The sequence below is a fragment of the Gambusia affinis genome, linkage group LG15, assembly GCF_019740435.1.
Source record: "Gambusia affinis linkage group LG15, SWU_Gaff_1.0, whole genome shotgun sequence".
Lineage (NCBI taxonomy): Eukaryota > Metazoa > Chordata > Actinopteri > Cyprinodontiformes > Poeciliidae > Gambusia > Gambusia affinis.
Genome location: NC_057882.1, coordinates 13,104,497 through 13,126,162, shown reverse-complemented (window position 1 = coordinate 13,126,162; position 21,666 = coordinate 13,104,497). Strand labels below are relative to the sequence as shown.

The 21,666-nt window shown below is 39.8% G+C and overlaps 1 protein-coding gene across 2 annotated transcripts; it reads right to left on the bottom strand.

Annotated features, from left to right (window-relative positions):
* On the bottom strand, positions 1-21,512 carry tbc1d8b (TBC1 domain family member 8B). 2 transcript variants are annotated; one of them, XM_044140899.1, is made up of 21 exons: positions 21,236-21,512; positions 15,795-15,905; positions 15,434-15,552; positions 14,601-14,826; positions 13,003-13,243; positions 12,671-12,878; positions 12,417-12,584; positions 12,154-12,315; positions 11,447-11,597; positions 11,117-11,331; positions 9,732-9,849; positions 9,347-9,632; positions 9,124-9,253; positions 8,936-9,034; positions 8,472-8,540; positions 8,123-8,363; positions 7,970-8,035; positions 5,432-5,524; positions 5,250-5,297; positions 4,014-4,111; positions 1-3,930 (listed from the first exon to the last, which is right to left on the bottom strand). In XM_044140899.1, the coding sequence occupies exons 1-21, from the start codon at positions 21,360-21,362 to the stop codon at positions 3,514-3,516; spliced, it is 3,393 nt and encodes a 1,130-aa protein (XP_043996834.1). In that variant the 5' UTR covers positions 21,363-21,512; the 3' UTR covers positions 1-3,513. The 2 variants fall into 2 exon arrangements, with proteins under 2 accessions (XP_043996834.1, XP_043996835.1); XM_044140900.1 differs by lacking the exon at positions 5,432-5,524 and having other exon boundaries at positions 21,236-21,511.
* Positions 21,513-21,666: the final 154 nt, after the last annotated feature.

Here is a 21,666-nt window from a genome sequence, read left to right as displayed (position 1 = left end):
TCATTAAATCACTGCTCTTTATTCTCATACATTTAGGCACCAACCAAACTAATCCATATAAATCAAACAAACATCCAAGCGTCACGTCTCGCAAAATAAGAACTTGAGAGGTTTTCAGAGCCACGCATCGACTTTCCCCTCCTCTGCAAAGAGGATAGACACTTTTATGGGTGTTTGAAAAATATTTTTGCATAAAGGAACGCTTAAATGTGAATACTTTAGATTTGCAAAGACAAACAAATAGATTCTTGAAATCAAAGTACTTGTGATTTAAGAATAAAGAGAAAGCAACGGACCAACGCATGCTCAAGCTCAATTCATGCACATCCTGCTCCAGAATTAGTTGCCGTTTGCATTTCATAATAATTGTGACATTCAAAGACGTTAAAAAGAAAACATGACGGCAGGCAAACAGTAACTAAATGTAAAATCATGCTCAAATTTAGCTTTTCCTTTTCCTCCCCATCTGTCGTAATAAATAGATACTAAACTCTCCTGCTGATACTCAGGACTTGTTCACATGTCCATCATTTATTATTAGACTTTAAAATTAGGAAAGGATAACATATCAATACATCAATAATGTATTTTGCTATTTTCTTACACATTTCACATAGAAACGGTGGCATATTTATTACTTTTTTTTTACTCCAGAGAGTAATGGTGAGTTTAAGATGAGTTTGTAAACTTCCAACAGTAAAAGTAAAATTAATACAACACAAAAAGGGTGGGTCTTTCAGTCCTGGTTAGTCAACGACGACAAAATAATTATTCAGCAAATGATTAAAAACAGCCAGCGCAACATTTCAGCTTCATTTAAGAGGCACATAAAAACAGACAAAAAAAAAACTAGTTACTCCGGAGAAAAGCAGAGACTCTAAAGCGACATATAAATCCGTTGATTTGGCCCCAAGAGACGACAAGCCGCAGCTGACCCCTGCCACCGAGATACGAACACAACTACAGCTTGTAAATCTTTAACAACTGTGCAAATTGTCCACTGAGACAGAAGCAATATGAAGACGAAAAACAGGACACACACACACACACAGACAAAAAAAAATAGTCAGAAACACTGAAAACTCTGGCTTCATGTAGCAAGCAGCGAAAGCAGAGGCCTTGCAAATCCTGTAACTATGCTACAACATGCTCTATATGTAAATGCTGCAGACGACACAGGTTAATATATAATTCTGTTGATATACTGCTTTATGCATCAGGTTGAAAAATATCCCTTTTTAACCCCTTATGTGTCTACGCAAATGTCACCCTGAGATTCGATGAAGCAAAAAAAAAAATATCCTTCAAAAGGTTCAACAGTCCTGGAGCTCATTGGGTCGACGGTTACAGGAAACCAACACGGACGGAGAGAAAGTAACAATGAGTCACAGCTGTCAGCCTTCCAGTCCTCGAGGGCCTGCAGTGTCCTGCAGTTTTTAGAAGTGCTACCGGTACAAAACACTGGAATGAAACGGCTTAATTCCCTCCTCCTTGTGTAGACCAGTTCTCCAGAACCTTAATGACCTAATTATTCTATTCAGGTGATGCAGCAGAGGCACATCTAAAAGTTGCAGGACTGCAGCCCTCCAGGACTGGAGTTTGACACCCCTGCGAGAGAGTCGTCCAGCGAGGTCTGCAGACAGCGCACAGCAGGTTAATCTGGACATCTCCTGGTTTTCAGGCAAGTTTTTGACCTACTAATGAAAAATGTGTTGATCTAGCGAAGCCTGTCGAGCACGAGCCTGAGTTACGTCATTCAGTGTACAATACGTTCACCTTGATTGCTGCTGTAGAAGCAAAACAACTAACTGTGTTGTGTGGCACAACAGCGCCCTCTGCAGCATGTTATTGCCAGGGCCGGTGTTTAGTGAGGGCTTTACCAGGGCAGTAGTCTGGGGGCCCCATGGCTTTGCTGTCTAAATCTGATTTGATATTGTGCATATAATAAATGGAAATCTTTCAATATCACTAAAAAGTCGGGGGGTGTTTCTGTAAAGTTTATCCAAATGATTTTATTCTCATCTATTGTGAATTATGGCTCACAGCTAATACAAAATCCTAAATCCTGTTTCTCAGAAAAAAAATAAAATAATCAGTTTTAGACAATACTTTGGTTTACAAGATGGAGCTTCTTTTGCATGAATTACAGAATCGGAACACCATTCTGATGTTTCTGGTTGAAGAGTGGATTAAATAATCCAACAGTTCAACTCATTTTAATCCGTCTGTTTGTGTTGGCTTTTCTAGCACACAGCTTTTAAATTTCCCCCAAACTGTCTAATGGACTTAGCTCTACAATCCTTGCATCTTCCTTCCACTCAACTTTCCACTATTATGTGTAGATGTAGTACTCTGAACAGGCAGCTTCTTTGGTTGGCTCTATATATCACAACATGACCACATCAATAAATTGATGACCACACCAAGAAATTTGTGCCAAAATTTCTTTCATTACATTTTTTCCAAAGTAGAAGCAAAGTTTGGGGTTTTTATTAGCCGTGTACAACACTCATCTAAATGAACAGAAATTCTGCTTGATTGTTTCGTGTTTAATGAATCTAAATGGGAGTTTTTAGTTTTTGAACTTACAGATAATTTTATTGTTAAATCTCCAAATGTGTCTAAAATGAATATGTTCTTGTTTTCTTTTTTTTTTTTTGGTGTAGTTCAATCTCCACATACAGGCATCTTAATATTTCAGCACATTTTTTTGTGTGGATAAAGACATTTTTTAATATACTTATGAGGAACTTTTTATAGAAGACAGATACAAAGATAATAAAATAAAATACAATAAAAACTGGAGTTGATGTATATCTAGCTATTTATTGTAATCTGCATGTGGAAAGAAAATCTTGCCCCATAATCCTAAATCCAGCCCTGGTTATTGCAAATGTTTTTCACTGAAGTTTATTTATTTTTGCTCTCAAAATGTGTTATTTCCAGTCAGATAAACTGATCAGTTTATGGCTTCCAGGAACAGCAGCACAACGTGTCCTCTACCCACTGCTGCTCTACTCCTCTATTAACTAAGCTGGTGTTTCTTACATTAAGCTGAAGTTCTGAGCAAAACTAACAAGTCAAAGGACAAACTATCAGACACTGTTGTTTCATTCTAAGTAGTGCATACTAATCCGATATACATTTAAACATTCAGAAACAGATTCCTAGTTTATTGACTCTACAGACTTGTCAGGTATTTGTCACGTTTGACTCAGTTTCTTAAATCTGACTTGTGAAAGTGCAGCTACGTGAGAGAATAGGGGTGAAATGCATAATGAGATCGGGATAAAATTAATAACACACCGGGTGTGTTGGTCAGTGAAGCTCCTGTAGTGTCTTTCGGATCCCGTCGTTTTGGATAATCAGCGAAACGTACGCAGAATTTTAAACCCACATTAGCGTCAAAGTCCACGTTCCAATCTGGCCGGAGAAAGGAAATGAAACCTGTAGCGTGAGTCAGAAACACAGTAACGATTCCCTTATGCCTCCTTTTTTTTTTTTTTTTTTTTTTTACTTATTGGCCTTCAGTTTGAGCTGCGCAACCCTGGCTTGTCCCAGTTTCGTCTGAATGTGAACGTGCCGCTCAAAGAAGCCGACGATGGTCGGCTCGTTGAGCAGCGAGGCCAGCACCTGCTCAAAGGAAAACGACCAATCCGGATCCGGCCGCTCCGCCGCCCCCTCCTGGCTGCTGTGAGAGCTGGAGGCGTCCGAGGTCTCCTTAAAGGAGGCCTCTTGGGTCGAAGCGGCGGTGCTGGCAGGCTGCGTGGCCTCGGCGGGCGGGCTGCTTGGCTCCTGCAGCCTCCGGCCAACCTCCTCCATCCTCAGGAGGAGGCTGGTCACGTGGGCTACGGCCCGGTACAAGGACTCCTCCTCCGGGTCGCCGTGGAAGATGTTATAGAGGGTTTTGGAGAACTGGATGAACTGAGCCTGAAGTGGGAAATGAAGACGACATCATTCTATAGGGGTGATTAATTCCTTAAGGGAAATAAACAGACGATTAGATAGATTACCTGATTAATTCTTGGTAGATCCTTGATTGTTTCCTCCTTTTTAAGTATTTCATTTTGCCATTGTTTCAGATAGGCCTGAAGGTCAACCTTTCCCCTGCCTGTTGGTTTGACAGGCGGAAGAGGATCAGATGAAAACACAAACTGTCTTCAGGATATCTTTGACATCTTTCATGTCAAAGATATCCTGTTTTTCCAGACTTGTCATAAAGAGCGCTCAGCCCTATAGAGTCGTTGTAAAAGGCAACAGATCACTAGAAACAAATGGCAGGTATTTCTACTTTGTTGAGGTTTTCAGTGTGGTACCTGCAAAACCAGAAACTCTAAGGCAAAAAGCTGCACCAGGGTAAAAAGGAAGGAAAAATAATAAAGCAAGGAAGGAAGAACACATGGAAGAAAATTAGGATATGTGGAAAGAAGGAAGGAAATTAAGAAATGCAACAAAGGAGGAAGGAAGGACACCAGTAAGGTAAAGAAGACACATCACTTGTGTCACACATATGGAAAAAAATGACAGAAGGAAGAAAGGGAGGGAACAAAGAAAGGGAATATGGAAGAAATTAAAGAAAGGAAAGGCCACCAAGGAGAAAAGAAACAAGGAAAATTCGACACAAGGAAGAAAGTAGACTAAAGAAAAGATACCAGGAAGGACATAAATACAGAGAGGACAGAACAAAGAGGAAGGAGGAGACAAGAAGGAAAGAAGAAAAGTTATAAGTAAACGACAGAAGGAAGGGACAGAGGAGACAAGGAATGAAGGAAGGAAAAAAGAAAATGCATGAAAGGAAGAATGAAGGATGTAAAAAGACATGCAGAAGAAAAGAGAAAAAGGAAACGAGGAAAAACAAGAAGAGACGCAAGGCAGAAAAGAAAAGGAGGAATAAAATAAGGAAAAGATAATGAGGATGAAAGAAGGAAGTCAGAAAGAGAAAGCAAGGAAGGATAGAGGAAAGGAGGAGGAAAGGACACAAGAAAGAAAAAGGGAAGTACATAGAGATGAGAGGTAGGAAAGAAGCCATGAGGAATGATACATGTATCAAAGAAAGACTTTACTTCAGACATAAAGATGAAAGGAAAGAAAATAAAGGAAGGATGGAAGCAGAACTTTTAGACTATGAAACAGGAAACAGAGTTAGGAAGCATTCTTTCTCCACCCGCTGGTTGAAAATAAAAACCCAGACTTTTCCAGTTTGCATGAGAATCCTGAGAATAGAGCTGCAAATATAGATGTAACCCTACCTCTTTCAGGACTTTTTCTTATGACACCATCTTCGGGAAGATCAAAGGCTGAAAAAGAAATGGGTCACATGTTAAAACTGTACAGAGGAAAAACCTTCAGAAAAGACTGAATTATGAGTTAGGGGGAAAAAAAAGGGGAGAAATGCAACTTTTTAGGGAGAAGAAAAAGAGGAGAGGCTAACCAGCGAGTCTGGTCAAGTGAGAGGAGTCTTCAATTGTTGGAAGAAATTGCTGGACTCTTTGTTCCTTTATGTGCAAAGGACTACCTGTGAAAGCTAAAGAGACAGTCTGTGAGAGAACTGAAAGCAGAAAGGACAGAGAGGTGGCAGAGAATCCGCACAGGCAGAAAACAGAAATTAAGACAGAATCCAACATAGTTTTGTAAAAATATAAGAAAAGTTTAAGACCCTTAGAAAATAGGTGAATAGTCTATGATTGAATGATTTAATAGCAAATTTCACCGTACTTGATGTGGTGCAGAAAGAAAAAAAATCTACCATAGCACAAAAAAAAAAAAAAAAGTACTGCATTTTAAATCAACTCATATTTGTCGAAAGAGCCGAGTTTTCTTTTTCTTTCCATTGCATGAAATTAGTCTTTAAAAAATGTAAGTTTGTTAAATGTCCAATCTGCTTTTGTGCATGTATTAGTCCGCTTCTTGAAGCGCTTTGCGAATTTCATCTTGGAAGGCACAAAAATAACGTTTTGTTTACTGTACTTCAGAAATCTTAGCTTGTTAAGGACACCAGGTAGGGGGTAAAAAACTGAAAAGTGTGGCATACCAACTTACTGGGCCTTGTAGGTTTGGATTTTTTTTCTCTGAAACATTTGCATGTGAGCAAAAAAAAAGAAATTACAAAATGTGGGGAAAAAACTTCTTCACATCATTATGTATACAAAAAAAATGACTTTGGGGGCAAAAAAAAAGGTTGAATATTTTTGAAAGAATCCGTATCTCAATACTTCTGAGCTCCAAGCCCCACTCATGACCACATGTGGGTGCAGGCATGCGTGTTGCTTCCATGCATTGATTAAACAATTATCCCGACAAGTCAAGCAAACGTCATTTCATCTGCCTGATGGCTTGGTGCAGCATTAGCAGCACCGCCTGAGGTCCGCACTCTAATCCGACACAAGAGACCTTCTCCTGTGTCAATCTCAATTCAATTTACATAATTTCGTCCGTGTAATCCAAAATGCTCCACTTTTTTCTTTTTCTATCCGACACTTTGTGGATGGGAATGCAGGGAAACAAATAACTCCTGCTGAGCTTCAACGTTTAAAGGAATGAAAGATTTTTATTCCCCCTGCTGCAAACAGAAAACAAAGATGATGTAACTGAGCATTTCGCTGCCCTTTGTGACTGATAAGTGCACCCAGCTGCTGCACCTTTTATTAGGGCTGAAAGATTCTCCACTCAAAGAGCACATGATTCAATTTCCTGGATCAATAAAGTGTCTGGAGCAGCACCCTTTTGCTTGGGAAGAGGAAGCGGATGACAAAGAGAGCTTCCAGTGGCTGATTTAGGCCGAATCCCAACAAAATAAGGTGACTGGCAGCACCCTGCTGTGACCTGTCCTTGGTGCTGCAGCGCTCGGCCCTCTCCAGGAGACACAGGCTGTGCAGCTTGATGTTTATTGGCCTGGCACAGCACCAATGGTGACTCAGGGCTCATCTGCTGCTAAGCTGTCAGTTGCGATCTGAGCAGCTCTTTCGCTGCGCCGCTCCTGTTTTTAGAGGAACCATCCCACGGCAGAAAAGCCCTTGCGGCTCCCGACACCCATCGTTGCCATGGCAAGTTCCTTCATTCAGCATGGGCTATTCTTACCCCCAGCCTCCGAGAAGGCGGTGACACATCACGGAGATAAGAGCCACACATTCAAGGACAAGCGTCTTGCCCGAGGCTGAGCACCGCTCGCCCAACAAATCCTGACTTTTGAAATGACAAGCCGTATGTTTTAAAGCCGCGAAGAAAACCCACAGCTGGATTAGAACTGTCTGACTTCGGCTTTGACTTGTTCTTCAAGACTGGTGTAACGTGAACGTGTTGGAAAATCCTCTGCGGTAATATAGGAAACTAAAAATAAACAATACAACGTTCTGTAAACTGCAGGGACACAACTTTACAGACTCGAGATTAAAACGTCTCAGCTGCTAAAGAATCAGTTGTCACAGTAAATAAAGAAATACAGCTATGAAAAAATTTATGCCGCTTGAATCTTCAACAGATTTTATTTAACTTTTATGTGATATTCCAACAGAAAGTAAAAGCAAATGTGCATGATTTTGTTATTTTCTTATTTTAAAAATTAATTGAATTATTTGTGTCTGTTAATGTATTTCCAATACTGTATAAAATAAAGTGGTAAAAATAAAACATCTGTGCCATTTTAGAAAAAAAAAATAAAATTCAATTAATCATCAGAATAATCAATAGATTAATTGATTGCTAACAATGGGGTTGAACACATTAAACAGATTTTTAATAATAAAAACATTTTGAGAATCATCCATTATTATTTTTACTCTTTACGTCAGTCTATTAGTTAAACATCCAGTAAAATATATTGAAGTTTATGACTGAAACATAAAATGTGTAAAAGTTTGTGGGGTGTGAATACTTCAGCAAATCGCTGCACTGCGTTGTTTGAGGGCTTCAAAGGTTAAAAACATGACAAATTATAATATTGGCCACTCCTGTCCAGTCGTTCATCACTAACCTGGCGGCAGGTGGAGCTTGAAGAGAAACTTCAGCTTATTTGTGAAAGACGCTCCGTATAAGGTATCTGTGGAAATAAAATCCTTTATAGTACAAGCAGCAGCGAGGAGAAACGACGTTCCTCTGGATGACCGGAGGAATCCAGCAAACGTACCGAGGGCGTAGCAGAACTCCTTAAAGTTGACGAGGCCGTCCTGGTTCTCGTCGATGAGGCGGAAGACCCAGAGGGAGAGCGTGCTCTTGGAGGCGCAGAAGGCCCAGGGCTCCAGCAGCGAGAAGAGCTCACTGAACTGCTGGAATCCCAGCTGGTACTGCTCCAGATACGCCAGGCTGGGGTCATGGTGGAGCAGAGCTGGACTCTTCATCGTCCAGTAGCAGCTGAGGAAATGCTGCCTCTGAAAAGAAGCGTGATCTGATCACTATTTTATGTGGGGGGTTTTTGTTGTTGTTGTTGTTTTGTTTTTTTAAGGAAAGAGTGTGCTGTGTTAACGTTATGGACTCACTTTGAACAAGTTGTAAAGCTCGTCAAGCTGCGAGGCTGTAAATCGGACATCTTGGGACACAACTCGGATCTGAAACGAATATTAATTAATCATTAATGCCTGTCATGATCAATTTTACAGGACAATAAATTATCCTAGTAATATTTTAATAATGAAAATGTGCCCCTTAAGAGACCAATAAACTTTAATTTGCACAAAAAACAAAAAACAAACAAACACCGGAAGATCTTTTAAATATCCAAAATAAAACACCAAAAACAATAAATAAAACTGAAAAAAACAAAGCAAAAAGACACACACGTACAACCAAAACCATACCTAAAATGGATTATGATATCTCTGTCAAAATATCAATTATCAGAATGGAACTTGAGCTCATTTCAATTTATGATGCGATTAATTGCTTTTTGCGTCAGGCTTAATAATAACAATCTAATTACATTCACCACCGTGAGCTCACTCACCACGTTTTGCTTGGTTGTGTCCTCCAGCGTCTGGATCACATACAGCTTGTTTTTCTTCCGTGAACTCTCAACTTCCTCTGATCGGAAATGTCCGTATTTCTGCCAAAGGAGAAGTCGGACTTATCGAGCAAAAAAACCAAACATTGCTGATTAAGAGTGAAACGGCGAAATGTTTTTAAATAAAATACCTCATAGGCTTCGCGGATCAGCTCGCTGATATCCACACTGACGTGAGATGCTTTGTCGTTGTTGCCCACTGAAGCCTGCTGCACCGTTGGGGGCAAAGGACTGTCTTTGTTAGTCACGCTATCGAAGAACCTGAAGGAGAACCATCACAAATAGATGGATCACAGTTCAGGGGGTTTACGCTTGAAATGCGCTGATCTTCCTTGCTTTTGGATGCATTCGGACCTGTTGAGGATGGTGACCGCTTCTGCGTCGTCGTTGCAGGCGATGAGGGCCTCCATGTTGTAATCCAGCACGGCGAGGCCGAGCTGCAGGATGGCTTTTATGCCGTCGTAGAAGAAACAGTCGACCACGTTGACGGCGCTCTCGATGGGCAGGACGCTGATGAACAGCGTGAGGAACCACGACAGGGACACGGACGAGAAGAAGCTCAGATCCGTCATGTGCTCCACCAGCTGCGGGAGGTTTTCTCTGATCAGGTCCTCGAACACCGCCTGGTCCACCAGAGCGCCTGAAACGGGGGAAAAAAAACAAACGGTCGCACGTCTTGACTGCGTACCAATAAGAGTCGGCAAATTAATGTTTCAGAATCCACTGCTGGCAGTTTCACCGATGATCCGTCGGTTGAAATAGTCCGGCAGCATCCTCTCACAGACGGCCACCAGCAGCCAGAACGCCTCCTCTTCCTTGGCGTACAGCAGCAGGACGGAGGTGAGAATGTTCATGGCCTACACGGGGCGAGGAGCACACTGATTCAGTGCTGTCAGAGAAAACGACCTCTGACCTGCAGCACCAGCAGAATAAGACTTGGCAGCGACTCAGGAATCTGATCTCGATTTTCCACAGAATCAGCCGCATGTGTGCAATGTTTCCAACGACAACAAGATGTTTGTAGTACTATGATTGTGTGACATAGCTGGAGAGGAGACCTTGGACAACAGGTTTGTTAAATTTCTATAACTTAAAAGAGGGTTTGTCAACTATATCATGTTACAATGTTATTCCCTCATCAAAAACAAACCTGGACTCAAAATATCACACAAAGTATCAAACGTTACCAAAAAACGTTGTTAAAGAAAAACATTATGATGACACGCTGAAAGTAGAAAGAGCAGAAGCTTCTTAAAGAGACAGATGCCCAATTTCAAGGCATTAAGGTGCAAAGTCAAATTTCTTTAAAGTCTTGTTTGAAATATACGGCATTTTTATAAAAACTGAATGCAACATATTTACTTTAGAGTACTATAAAACAGGAATATGTGTCTGGAAAATACAAAATTCTGTCCCTTTCAACATTCAATTTTATATTAAAAGGAGACAAAAAACAAAAGTTTATTTCACAGAGATATCCAGATATTTTGTTATCAATCATTTAAATGTGCTTCAGATGTGCATAGTTATTTATGAACATTCAACTTTTCTGTTTGGTTAATTTGGCTTTAACTTGGTATGTAGTCAAAAGAAAACGTCCACATGATGTTTTAAATATTATATCTTTTTATCTTATAGTTCTCTGAGAGAAAACAGAATTAACTAAAATCTGTATCAGCAGCTCAAACTTAAAGAATAAGTAAACAGATTTGAAACTGAATCCTGGTCAATGTATTGGATGTACTGATCAATTCTGATCAATAGGTCCACAGTGAAAGAAGAGTCCTGACTACCTGTTGTGTTGTCCTCAATCTAAATATACATTAATAGAAATCTTTTTTCTCCCCAGCTATTATTTTATAAAAACTTTGATTTTTTTTTTCTAAAACTGAAGTATGAAGTTTTAGTAAAACGTCATACTTTATAAACTAGCTGTGGGATTTCTATCATTTTTAATGAAAAGAATTACGCCACTGCTTGGTCTCTAAAAACTGGAGACTGAAGTTTGCCCTCCTGGTACCACATGCATGTTTCCGTCTCATCAACTTCATTCCCACCACTAATTAAAAGATCAACTTATCCGTCTCAGATATGAAACTGCATCGTTGGAGACAACCCGAGTACCTGGCAGTATCCGATTTTTGGGTTTCTGTAGGCGTACGCAGTGAGGACTCTGCGCAGAGCCGAGATTCCTGTGTCGCTCTGAAACGCCGGGTGTTCTGGGAGAGAGCGGTGCAGGTCTCTTTCGATCTCGTCTGTGGCCAAAGTGCTGGTGCCCAGAGACTGCTCCACCAGCTCAGTGTAGTAGCCGGGGTGAGTGGCCATGTCGTTTACAGCTCCTGCAAACCCACAGTGAGCCCAAACACCAAGTGTTTTCACACGGTTTAGATGTAAATCTACTCAAGGCGTTTGCCTGCAGGATGCAGGAGTGATATTTGATGCACAGATATAAACCTGAAAACAGCATCCACAGCTCTCCCCTCAGAGACTCGGGAACGCCTCGGACAATCAAGTCTCGCGTCTTCTTGGTGAAAAACATACTGGTCCCACGTCCGTATTCAGAGAAATGGATGTTCCAAGACTGCTCCTTCATCTTCTCTTTCAGCTGAAAAACACAGTAAATCTTCACATAATTTATCAGTCTTCAATTTTCAGACCTCCAGTCTCAAAAACACTCATTATGGGAATGGATGGGTGTGTGTTAAATTCTTTCAGTGAAGAATTTGACGTGCTCTTTCTTTCCCAGCGTAATGCATTATGCAACATACAACTTTGATTAATTTTAGACCTAAAAACTGAATTCACAACTTTTAATTTACTGTGATTTTGTCAAAGTGAGTGAAAATTGGACATACAAGTTCAAATTTAAACAGATACAACCACTAATATTTATCTAAATGTTCCACAGCAGGATTTTGCTTTTAGGCGTATTTCTGTTTATAGTCTGTGTAATTCATGTCAAAGGTTTTCTTATCCGAGCCAAACTGAAACATCCAATGAAAAACATTGGTCAGAAAGTGTAAAAAATGTAAAATTCTGTCAAAATGACAGAAGTTTTGACAGATGGAGAGTTTTTTAAACTCTCCATTGTTTAAAAATAAAATACGGTCAAATACGGAAAATATTCCGTTAATGCTATACTTCTATTTTTTTCTGCTTACCATTTTGGGATCGAGGTTTTCAACGTCTTGAGGGTGGAAAACCGTCATGAGGGCCTCGGTGCTCACAGCCTTGCTGGTGTCTTTCTGTCCCACCATCAGAGTCACGTCCTCCGGATTGTCCTCAAAGTGATTTATGAGGGACTGACACTCGCCTCGTATGGCCTTAGCGGTAAAGACACGGCGTACATCAGTCTGCTGTCAAAAAGCGATACAAACTACAAGATGAAAATAGCCCGAGTAAAACAAAGAGGCAATCTTTTTACCTCTGATGAAGCCGAGTGCTGTGGGCTGGCACTGATCCCACATCTGCTGCGGATTGTGTTAGCAAGCCGCTGGTAGTCCCGCACCTCGGAGAAACGCAACGCTCTCTTGCCGCGCACGCATACCGTCAAAGCCCTGCTGCCGGAATCGGGCTTCTCGACATTAATGACCTGCAAGACGGCAATATGGGCCGACCGGTCAGCCAGGGTACGGGATGTAGTGCTGGGTCACTACTAATTTAGAAATACCGCTTTACCTCTCGCATTGGAATGACGATGTGACACTGGCTTCCGTCCTGACTGGCAAAACAAAGGTAGTTCTCGGACAGGCAGATTTTGCCAAGCGTATTAAAATGACTGAACGGCACCCACAGGAAGCTCTCGTGCACTTCTAATAAGTTTTCCTCTTTGGGAAGCCTGAAAAATGCCCGGAATTGATCACTTTTTGCATGAGCTTCAAGGCCTCTGTGGGAAAACGAGCAACAGAAACCACACCATAAGAAAAACATCACAATTAAAAAAAATTTTTAAAAATGCCTATTCTTTTCCCAGGTTTAATTTTCCAGAGTAACTGTAAACCGACCAGTACCTCTTGGTAATCTGAAGTGGGTCGGAGAGAGCTGGCTCTCCCTGGAAAGCCTCTTTGTCAAACAGACGCTTGATGGAGTAGTTAGCGAGCTGTTCCATGATGACAAACGTCTCATTCAGATGCAGCAGCATGGAGAAATAATGATCCTCCCCATGAGCCAAAACATGGATGCTCTCAGTCAGGATAACATTCGACGTTTTCTCCAGCCTCCAGATCTCGTCCCAGGAGACGATCAGTTTCACTGCAGAGTCAGCACAACAAACCCATTTAAAAGCAATTATCTTGGAGGCAATGCGTCAACATTTTTACAACTTTACTTTTTCAACTGTGTTCAGACTCGTGGTGCAAGTCAGTATTCACACAACTGGAAGATCTACATGTAAAGTAATCTTTTAATTTTCATTAAGCCCACCTTTCTGTATTAAAATGATTTTATTCGTCTGATATATTCTAATGTTAAATATGGTGTTTTTAAAAAGCTGCAAGCAGGATATCATCAAAACTAAGAAATAAAAAAAAAACCCAGATTGTTAAGAATTCATTTATTGAAATAAATGAACTTTTTTGATATTCTAATGGATTCAATAAATAACGACATTCTCAAGGCTGAAACTGAAAACAATAAGAAAACGCTGTGATTTCCACTCAAGTTCTGACCGGCATCGTTTCCCTGCTACACACGACAGCAACACTTCATTCTCTCCAAACACCTGCCACCAATAATCTATGAAAGGGAGGCAAGTCATGAATTTGTGTCCCTTTTCTCCACATATCAGTCTCCGTTTTAGTAATGTAGCGTAATAAAGCTGTCAAAATGTTGCTCCAAGCTCACCTTCTGCCATTTTACTCCAGCTCAAGTGCTGTCTCCTTCATTCGGCTCAGGCACAGATAAAGAATAACTCTGTGAAAGCTAGTTATCCTTAACAGAAAGTATTTTTCATGCTTATAAAAAACACCAACAGTTGCCACTTGGTCAGGGTGTTTACTTCCTGCTTCGTCTTTCCTGGACGCGTCACAAATTGTATTTTCTTCATCACTAAGATTTAGGTTGTTGCTTCCTTTAAATCTGAGATTCCAGTTTTTCAACGATACTGACACAAGAAAGTGATTCCAACAGAGAAACAGTCTTTAATAGGTCAGGTAAAATCCGTGTCTTCCCATCTGTCTTACTTTAGTCAAGTTCTCCCACACTTCCTGTAGAGACAATGCTGTTGCAAAACTGCAGACTTTATTCTGTAACTGTGGCACCAATAAGTGGTCACACGTCAATTTGACCGTTTTACTTTTAAGTCTTTATTAAAAAGCTGCTACCCAACTACTTATAGTTTTTCGTTTTTTTTTTTTTTAAATAACAAAAATGTTTTGAAACTTTCCTCTGTGACCCACAATTCAGTATTTCCCATTACCCTTTTCAATTCTACACTGTGAGCCAGCTGTAATAGTCCTTTCACAATTTTGGAAACAGCCAACGGCTATCTTCCCTTAAAGCCATAAAAGCCCCAGTTGGTGGCTGATAGCAGCTACAGCACTCTTAGTGACATTAAAACAAAATTTTCTCGACAAAATGAAGCACACGCAACAGCACAGGCATCGCTTACCCTCGGATCCCAGAAGGTACGAGTAAAAGCACAGAAAATTTGTGCTGAGGTAGAGCCAGCCCTGGCAGGGGACTTTGCCTCTCCAGTAGCTGCATGAGTAATATGTGACCAGCTTTTCCTGGGCGGGCAGCTCGAACCACTTCTCAAACCTCAAAAGTGCTTCTCTGAATTTCTCTGGATCGTCCTCCAGCACAAGAGAGGTCTTCCCTTCTTCAGCAATAAGGCCCTGAAAAAAAAGCAAAAAATAAAAATAAAAAAAAAGCAATATTGATGACTTACTGAAGCATTAATACCAGTAGAAAATGTAGATGTTGTCTCATGACATCCGTAAAAATCAATGTATCCTACTGGGATTGAATGTGAAAGTCCAAAACCCAGCACATAATTAAATAAAAGAAAAAACGGGCAAAATGTTTTGTTTCTAGATGTGCAAAGCTGGTCTACATTTACGACGTACTGAAAAGAATCCAAACTGGTAGTTGTAACTGAAGTGAAATATGGCTCTATAAGTACTCCTCTGCACACCACACTTTTCAGATTCTTATTCCCATGAATACCAGATATATGTAAACTTTTTGTAGCCATGTATCACTTCCCTTCCACTTCTCAGTTACACACCATAGTGAGAGTGTTTATCACATACAATCCCACAAAAGACATGACAATCTGTGACTGCAATGCAAAATAAAAATAAAAAATAAAATGAATGAATATTTAATTTAGATACTTGACAATAGCCTTTATTTGGCCGAGTTCTTAGGATTACTTCTCTTACCCCGTGGAGTAAAAGTTCATGAAAACATGTAAATCTCTGGTTTTCAACAGCCTCTTACTCTAATCTTCCCCTGTACGAAGCTGGTGATGTCTTCAGTGGAGTCAAACACAGAGAGTGTCCTCATGATGTTCTGCTGCAGCCAATCCCAGTGCTGATCGATTTCTTCTTTGGTGACCCCTGACCCCGAGAACAGTGAAAGAAAGCAAATAAAAACAAAGCGTTGCCCACCCCAACTGATCATCTTTTTAAATCTGTATGAACTTAGCTGATAAATTAACAGTATTTTTTTTTTTTTAAGTTGAATAATATTTTGTGAAATTTGTTGAATAGAACCACAATTTCACAGTCTTTTCTACAACAGAAAAGACTGTGAAAGATCCTAAAAATGCTTGATTCAGGTTAAAAAACCAGCGACATACCACATGCTATGGACCAGTAGACCTGTGAGTCCGGTGTGTGGTGCAGTATGCGATAAGGAGCAACTTTGGATGTCGAGTCCAACACAGTGTCCAGAGTTCCCACAAGCAGGCCTGTAAGACACAGCAGATACAAACCCAGTGTGCCACTTTCAATCTGCTGCCAAAAAAAAAAAAAGCAGAAAAATATCAGAATAATCTACGACAACCATGACAGGAATTTAATAAAAGGTCTCAACTGGATGACCCCCTAAAACTGTGTCAGCTTGTGCAATTACACAAGATGATTGATGATGAATAATTTAAACAGTACAGCACCCATTAATGTTAGGAGGTCTGGTATTTTTTTTTTTAATACTTGGATCACAGTACAGCTTGAAAAACACGGCCAGGCAGCGGATATTAATAATGCCCCCAGCTCTATATTTAGTCAAATCTGTTACCTTTACACCCGCTCTCTGTCGAGCCCTCCATGAATTATTAACAATGTTGCGCTGAAACCCTTTTTCTAATGGGCTGCATCAGTGTTGGACCGGACCTCCCTGCTGTCGGCTCCCCTTATGGGCTCAAAATGAGCTTCCAAGTCGTAAAGCACTTGGCAGCTCCAAATCAAGTGACACCATTCATGTACTTATCTCGAGACTGAAAAATATGTCTCTGGTTTTAAAAAAAAAATGTAATGAAATCAAAGCAAAAAGGACTTTAGCCTCCTGATTCATTTTGTTAAGTATATCACCTCTGCTGTCTCCGTTTAAACCACATATGGTATTTTTAGATCCACTCCTGGAAACCACTTGTGTTAGTAATCATATACCACTTACCTTCAAGCTCTGGTAAGTGTTTAGAAGGTGCATCTAACGATGCCTGTGTCGACCTTGCAGGCGGGATTATTGTGACAACGGGCTTCAAACGTGGGCTTTAAATAAATATACACTGAAAACAATCCATATTTATTATCTCAAAAACCAAAAATCTAAAAGGATTTGGATGTTTATAGTCATAATCCTCCAAAACCTATGTTTTACAGTTTATCTACATATATTTAAACTTAAGAAATATGGATTCCGTATGTATGTATTTAAGCACATGGCAATCTCCAATCACGATGGTCTGTGGGGGTTTTGATCCACAATATATACATGAAAATGCACAATTTAGTCTCCGAACCTCAATATCTAGATAAGCCAAGCTATTCATTTTTTTTTTATATTTACAAAAAAATAAAAACAAGCAACAGCTTTTGACTTGTGTTGTGGTACAGTTGCTTTTCTTGATCACTCACAGTATGCTTACATCTACAGTGGCTCCCCAAAGTGTCTGCACTGCTGGTCAAATGTAAAACAGAACACCATGATGCATAGGTTCACAGCTTTTTCCACAAATAATGTGAGATCCATCCTGTGAAATTCAACTGAAACACAAATATCTGCAGACGAAAAAAAATAAAAATACTCTTTAGTAGGACTCTAAGCTTCACTTAATATTTAAGTGAACTAACTAAAACTCTTCAATCCCCTGTTCAGGAGAGCTCTCAGATTCAGTCTCAACTTTTTATTAGGTCATTTTAAAACATTTTTTGTCCACCTCTGAGGTCCTTCTATGTGTATCAGGATTGCATGCTTGGGCTCACTTTCATCCTAAAAAAACTAAATCTCTCTTTATTTTCAGCTTCAAGCAGACACCCGACATTTTTGGATCTGAACTGAAAAGAACTTGGAAATAATTATCATTTCATCCACCTCTGGAAAAACAAACAAACAAAAATCTACTCCAGATCATCTGACGTAACCCCAGATCATGATGCTGCCACCACCATGTTTAACTGTGATCACAGTGTTCTTTTGTATCAAATATACCTGCTGCTGGAATTGCATCACAAAAGACGGTGTGCAGTTCAAGACAATGGCACATTCTTCAACAAAGTTCTGGGCCTAAATTTTTCCTTTAGAAGAAAATAACTTGCTACGTCTCTACTTCTCAATTTTACTTGGTAATTGTCCCATTACTTGTAAAACAAGTTTGTTTGGTTTTTTTTTTTTTTATTATTACGTGCCTTTTTAACAAGGGTGTGTACGTTTTTAAAAACAACTGTATGTTAACATCTATGGTGGTGAAACACAACTTTATATTCACCATCAGCACAGGACCACAGACCCTTAAAGCCACTGAGTCTGTGTGTCCATAAAACTACAAGAGGATTTGGACCAAAATAGCCCTCAAATCTTATGCAGAAATTAGAAAGAGAAAGACACATTCTAAAAAAATCATTTAGAAATGCTAGAAACCTATGGACTTGGCACTAAATGTTAATTACATAATGTGTTACTTTCCCACATAAAGGGAAACCTGTAAACGCAGAACACAGTGGATGCTTTTAGGTTCTGTCGGCTTGATTATAATAATCACTATTGTCAATTAGAAAAATACAACATCCAGCATGCAGCTGCAGCTGTTAGTCTTTGGCTTGACCAACACCAAGGAATATCACACAAGCCCTTAAAACACAGCTCCGGCCCAATGTTTGTGAAAGGGTGGGTATTAAAAAGCTGCCATTAATCTGGCAGGCTGAACGGACTCAGGCCTAGACGCCCCCCAGAGCTGCATGTCAGGTCTGAACCGCCTCGACCCCTCAGGTCACAGGAGATCAGTTCACTCTGTGTGTTCAGGAGCAGAACCAAACAAGCTTTAGTTTCTGTGATCCTCAGTTCTCCATCAGACTTCCTGAAAGGCCCGAGACGTGCAGAAACCGTTGGCTCCTTCAAACCAGAACTGAAAACATTATTGTTGTGAAGATTCCACACACAAGTCAATGTTTATTTCAATCGTTTCATTTTTACTATGCTTCAGAGATTTGTGCTTTAAATTGATATGTTGTTTGTTTTTATGACACGATTAAATATTTTCCTTTTATCGTATTTTTCAACTGCATTCCTTTTTTTACTGTAAAGCATTCAAAACTCTGTAGTGTGTATGGTGCTGTGCAAATAAGCATGGCTTGAGTTTAATATATTTTGTTACTATAAAAAAATAGAAAAGATTTAGCATGCAGAAACTCCAAAAGTTGTTTATAAAGTTAAAGGAACAATAATTTGGGTTGATGTTTATGGGACAACTTCTTAAATATGACCGATTTATATTGGAAACAACAAAGTTGCGGCAGGTCCAACCTGAGAAAATGTTGATTTCTTTGCCCTGCTATGTATTTTTAGAAAAACAACAAGACCAAATCTAGAGAGTGGCAACTGAAATGAGCATAAAAAAGTTGCTGATTCATTTGCTGTCCAGGGAGCAGAGCTCCACATTGCTGAGAAGTAACAAATTCAGTTGGGTTTTTTTTAATCGTTATTATTTTAGCCGGTTAGAGAAAGTGATCCAAATATTCTAAAACTCTTCAGAGCGATGCAGCCATTTTTCAAATTATTATTTCAAATTGCTAGTCAGTGGCTAAAATCTGTTCAACTTTATCACCTATAGAACATTCTGTCATAGTTTGTTTTTGCTATTTTGCTCTACATTAACAGTTTGACAAGATGAAATTTAAGCTGTGAAGAACAAATTTCCACATCCACATGCCTGTGGTGACGTCGCTAGAGTTCTTGTGACTATGTTGAATTTGGCATGTTTATAATGAAATCAGTCCTACAAATGCATTTCTATTTTGCACATAAGGTCCTTATTATTATTATTATGAGTACATTGTTTATCAGGAAAATTCGGCCTAATGAAACACACTGAAGAACCAAGGTAGACCGAAATGGCCAGATTTTATTATTAAAGCTCTTCAGCTATCATATTGAGTTAAGCTGGAATAACCATATCCAAAAGACACATCTTGTCACCGTTTGCTTAAACTTCGACAGTATTTATAAGGGCTCCACAATGTTAGTAAAACATGTAGTAAGAGCTCATTTTTGTAAATGTGATAATGATGTGGTGCACAAATAACAAAAAAAAAAAAAAGTGTCTTCTTGTTTTGAGCTTAAAGCAAATCTTGATCTTAGATAATGAATTATCTCTTCAGGAACATAAAATTCATCATATCCAACTATGGTGATTTTATAAACAGCTGATTTTATTTTATTTTTTTTAAAAAGGTACAAATTCTTCTGTTAGACATCCAGTGCTATCCTATTTTTGATTGTTAGCATTTTGTTGGTTATTTTGTCTCTTCAGAGTGAAGATTTACTACAACAAATTGTCATTTTTTCCAATATTTTTTCCATTTGCAGTCTGAGGGGTCGGTGTATGGAGCACATACACTGACAAATAACACAACTTAAAAGATAAAGAAATCATTACAAAACACATGGGTGAACAGTGGCCTAGTCGGTAGCACCGTCACCTAGTAGCTAAAAGGTACTGGGTTTGAATCACATCCTGGGGAAGTTTGTATGTTCCCCTAGTGCATGCGTTGGTCCTCCGGCTACCTCCCACAGTCCAGAAACACGGCTGTTTGGCTAAGTGATCTCTCTAAATTGTCCTCATGCATGAGTGCATGCAGGATTGTTTGTCCTGTGCGTCTCTATCTTTCCCTACGATGGACTCATGACCTGTCCAGGGTGCAAACTGACTGTCATTCAGTCAGATGACGAATGAACGGGTGGATGAAATAGCAGCCGTAAAGTTCAGTCTATTTATACAAGTGCAAATGTACAGAGTTCAATAACAACATCCATTTATTAAATATAAAAACAGTGAGACTCATTCAACAGCACAAATCTATTACTGGAGCGTAAAGCCGAAATGTTACAGCATCAGAATTGCGTATTTTTGCATTTCTTCATCCAGCACAAATGCTTCTGAATCTCTGAGAATCTTCCAAATGTTACTCATTCACAAACATTGTTGCCCATGCCAGCTTATCAACTCGATTCTTGTGCCTCTTGTGGCGTCATCAACCCAAATACAACACAATAGCACGTTTTTTGTAAAACAACGTTTTATTTTAACTACTGCAATGAAGAGCCATCCTTTAATACCAAGCTGACTTTTCATTGTCATCGTACATTTGTTCGTGGGGGGGGGAAATACACATGGACGGTGTCTTTAATGACAAGACAGATTTGTTTCTACTTATTCACTCTTTCGTAGAAACAAATCTAAAAATAAAAGTGAGGAAATTATCAAGACATAAAACATGCCGTTTTTGTCGATTAAACTGAGTAACAAACACAAAACAGACTAGAAAGAGATGAATTGGACTATGTGAATTCCAGCTGTTTGGTGCCTCACATCATGGACTCTTGACTCCTACCTGTTGCAAAGACGCTGTTTTCCTGGGAGGTACAAGCTCCCGCCCTAGAAATTGCGCACCGCACATTAGCTAAGCAGCAATATTGGTTAGTTAAACCGTAACTAACTAGTGTTTACATGTGATTAGCTACGCAGTAAAAGCAGCTGCTCTAACCATACGAGAAGATAAAACCGCAAGCCCCTAACGTTACCTGTCAGCCCGCCGCCTCCTTCTCCGTACCCCCGTCGTCTTTGCAGTACGAAATACTCGTTATCCTTCTCGGTGACCCACAGTTTGAAGGCGTTCTTCAGCAGAATTTCTTCAGGTTTGAGCCACATGTTTCCAACGTGACGGAGTTCTCATGTAAATCCACCTGACATGTCACAGTCTCCCGTAAGAAGCCCCAAACAGAGGAACCAGAGACATTTGTTTGTGTCAGAATCCCTCCCTTCCCACGTCGACAAGAAATACAGCTAAGCGCGCAAGGCATCATGGGATTGTAGTTTTTGAAGAGAACATAATCTCTGAAAATGGGAACCAGGTACGGTATGTGTATCCAGCACTGACATAATAACGTTTTTATTATGTCTATGAGATCCACATCCAGAGCAAGGGGTCCTAAACCTATATTTGTTGTTGGGC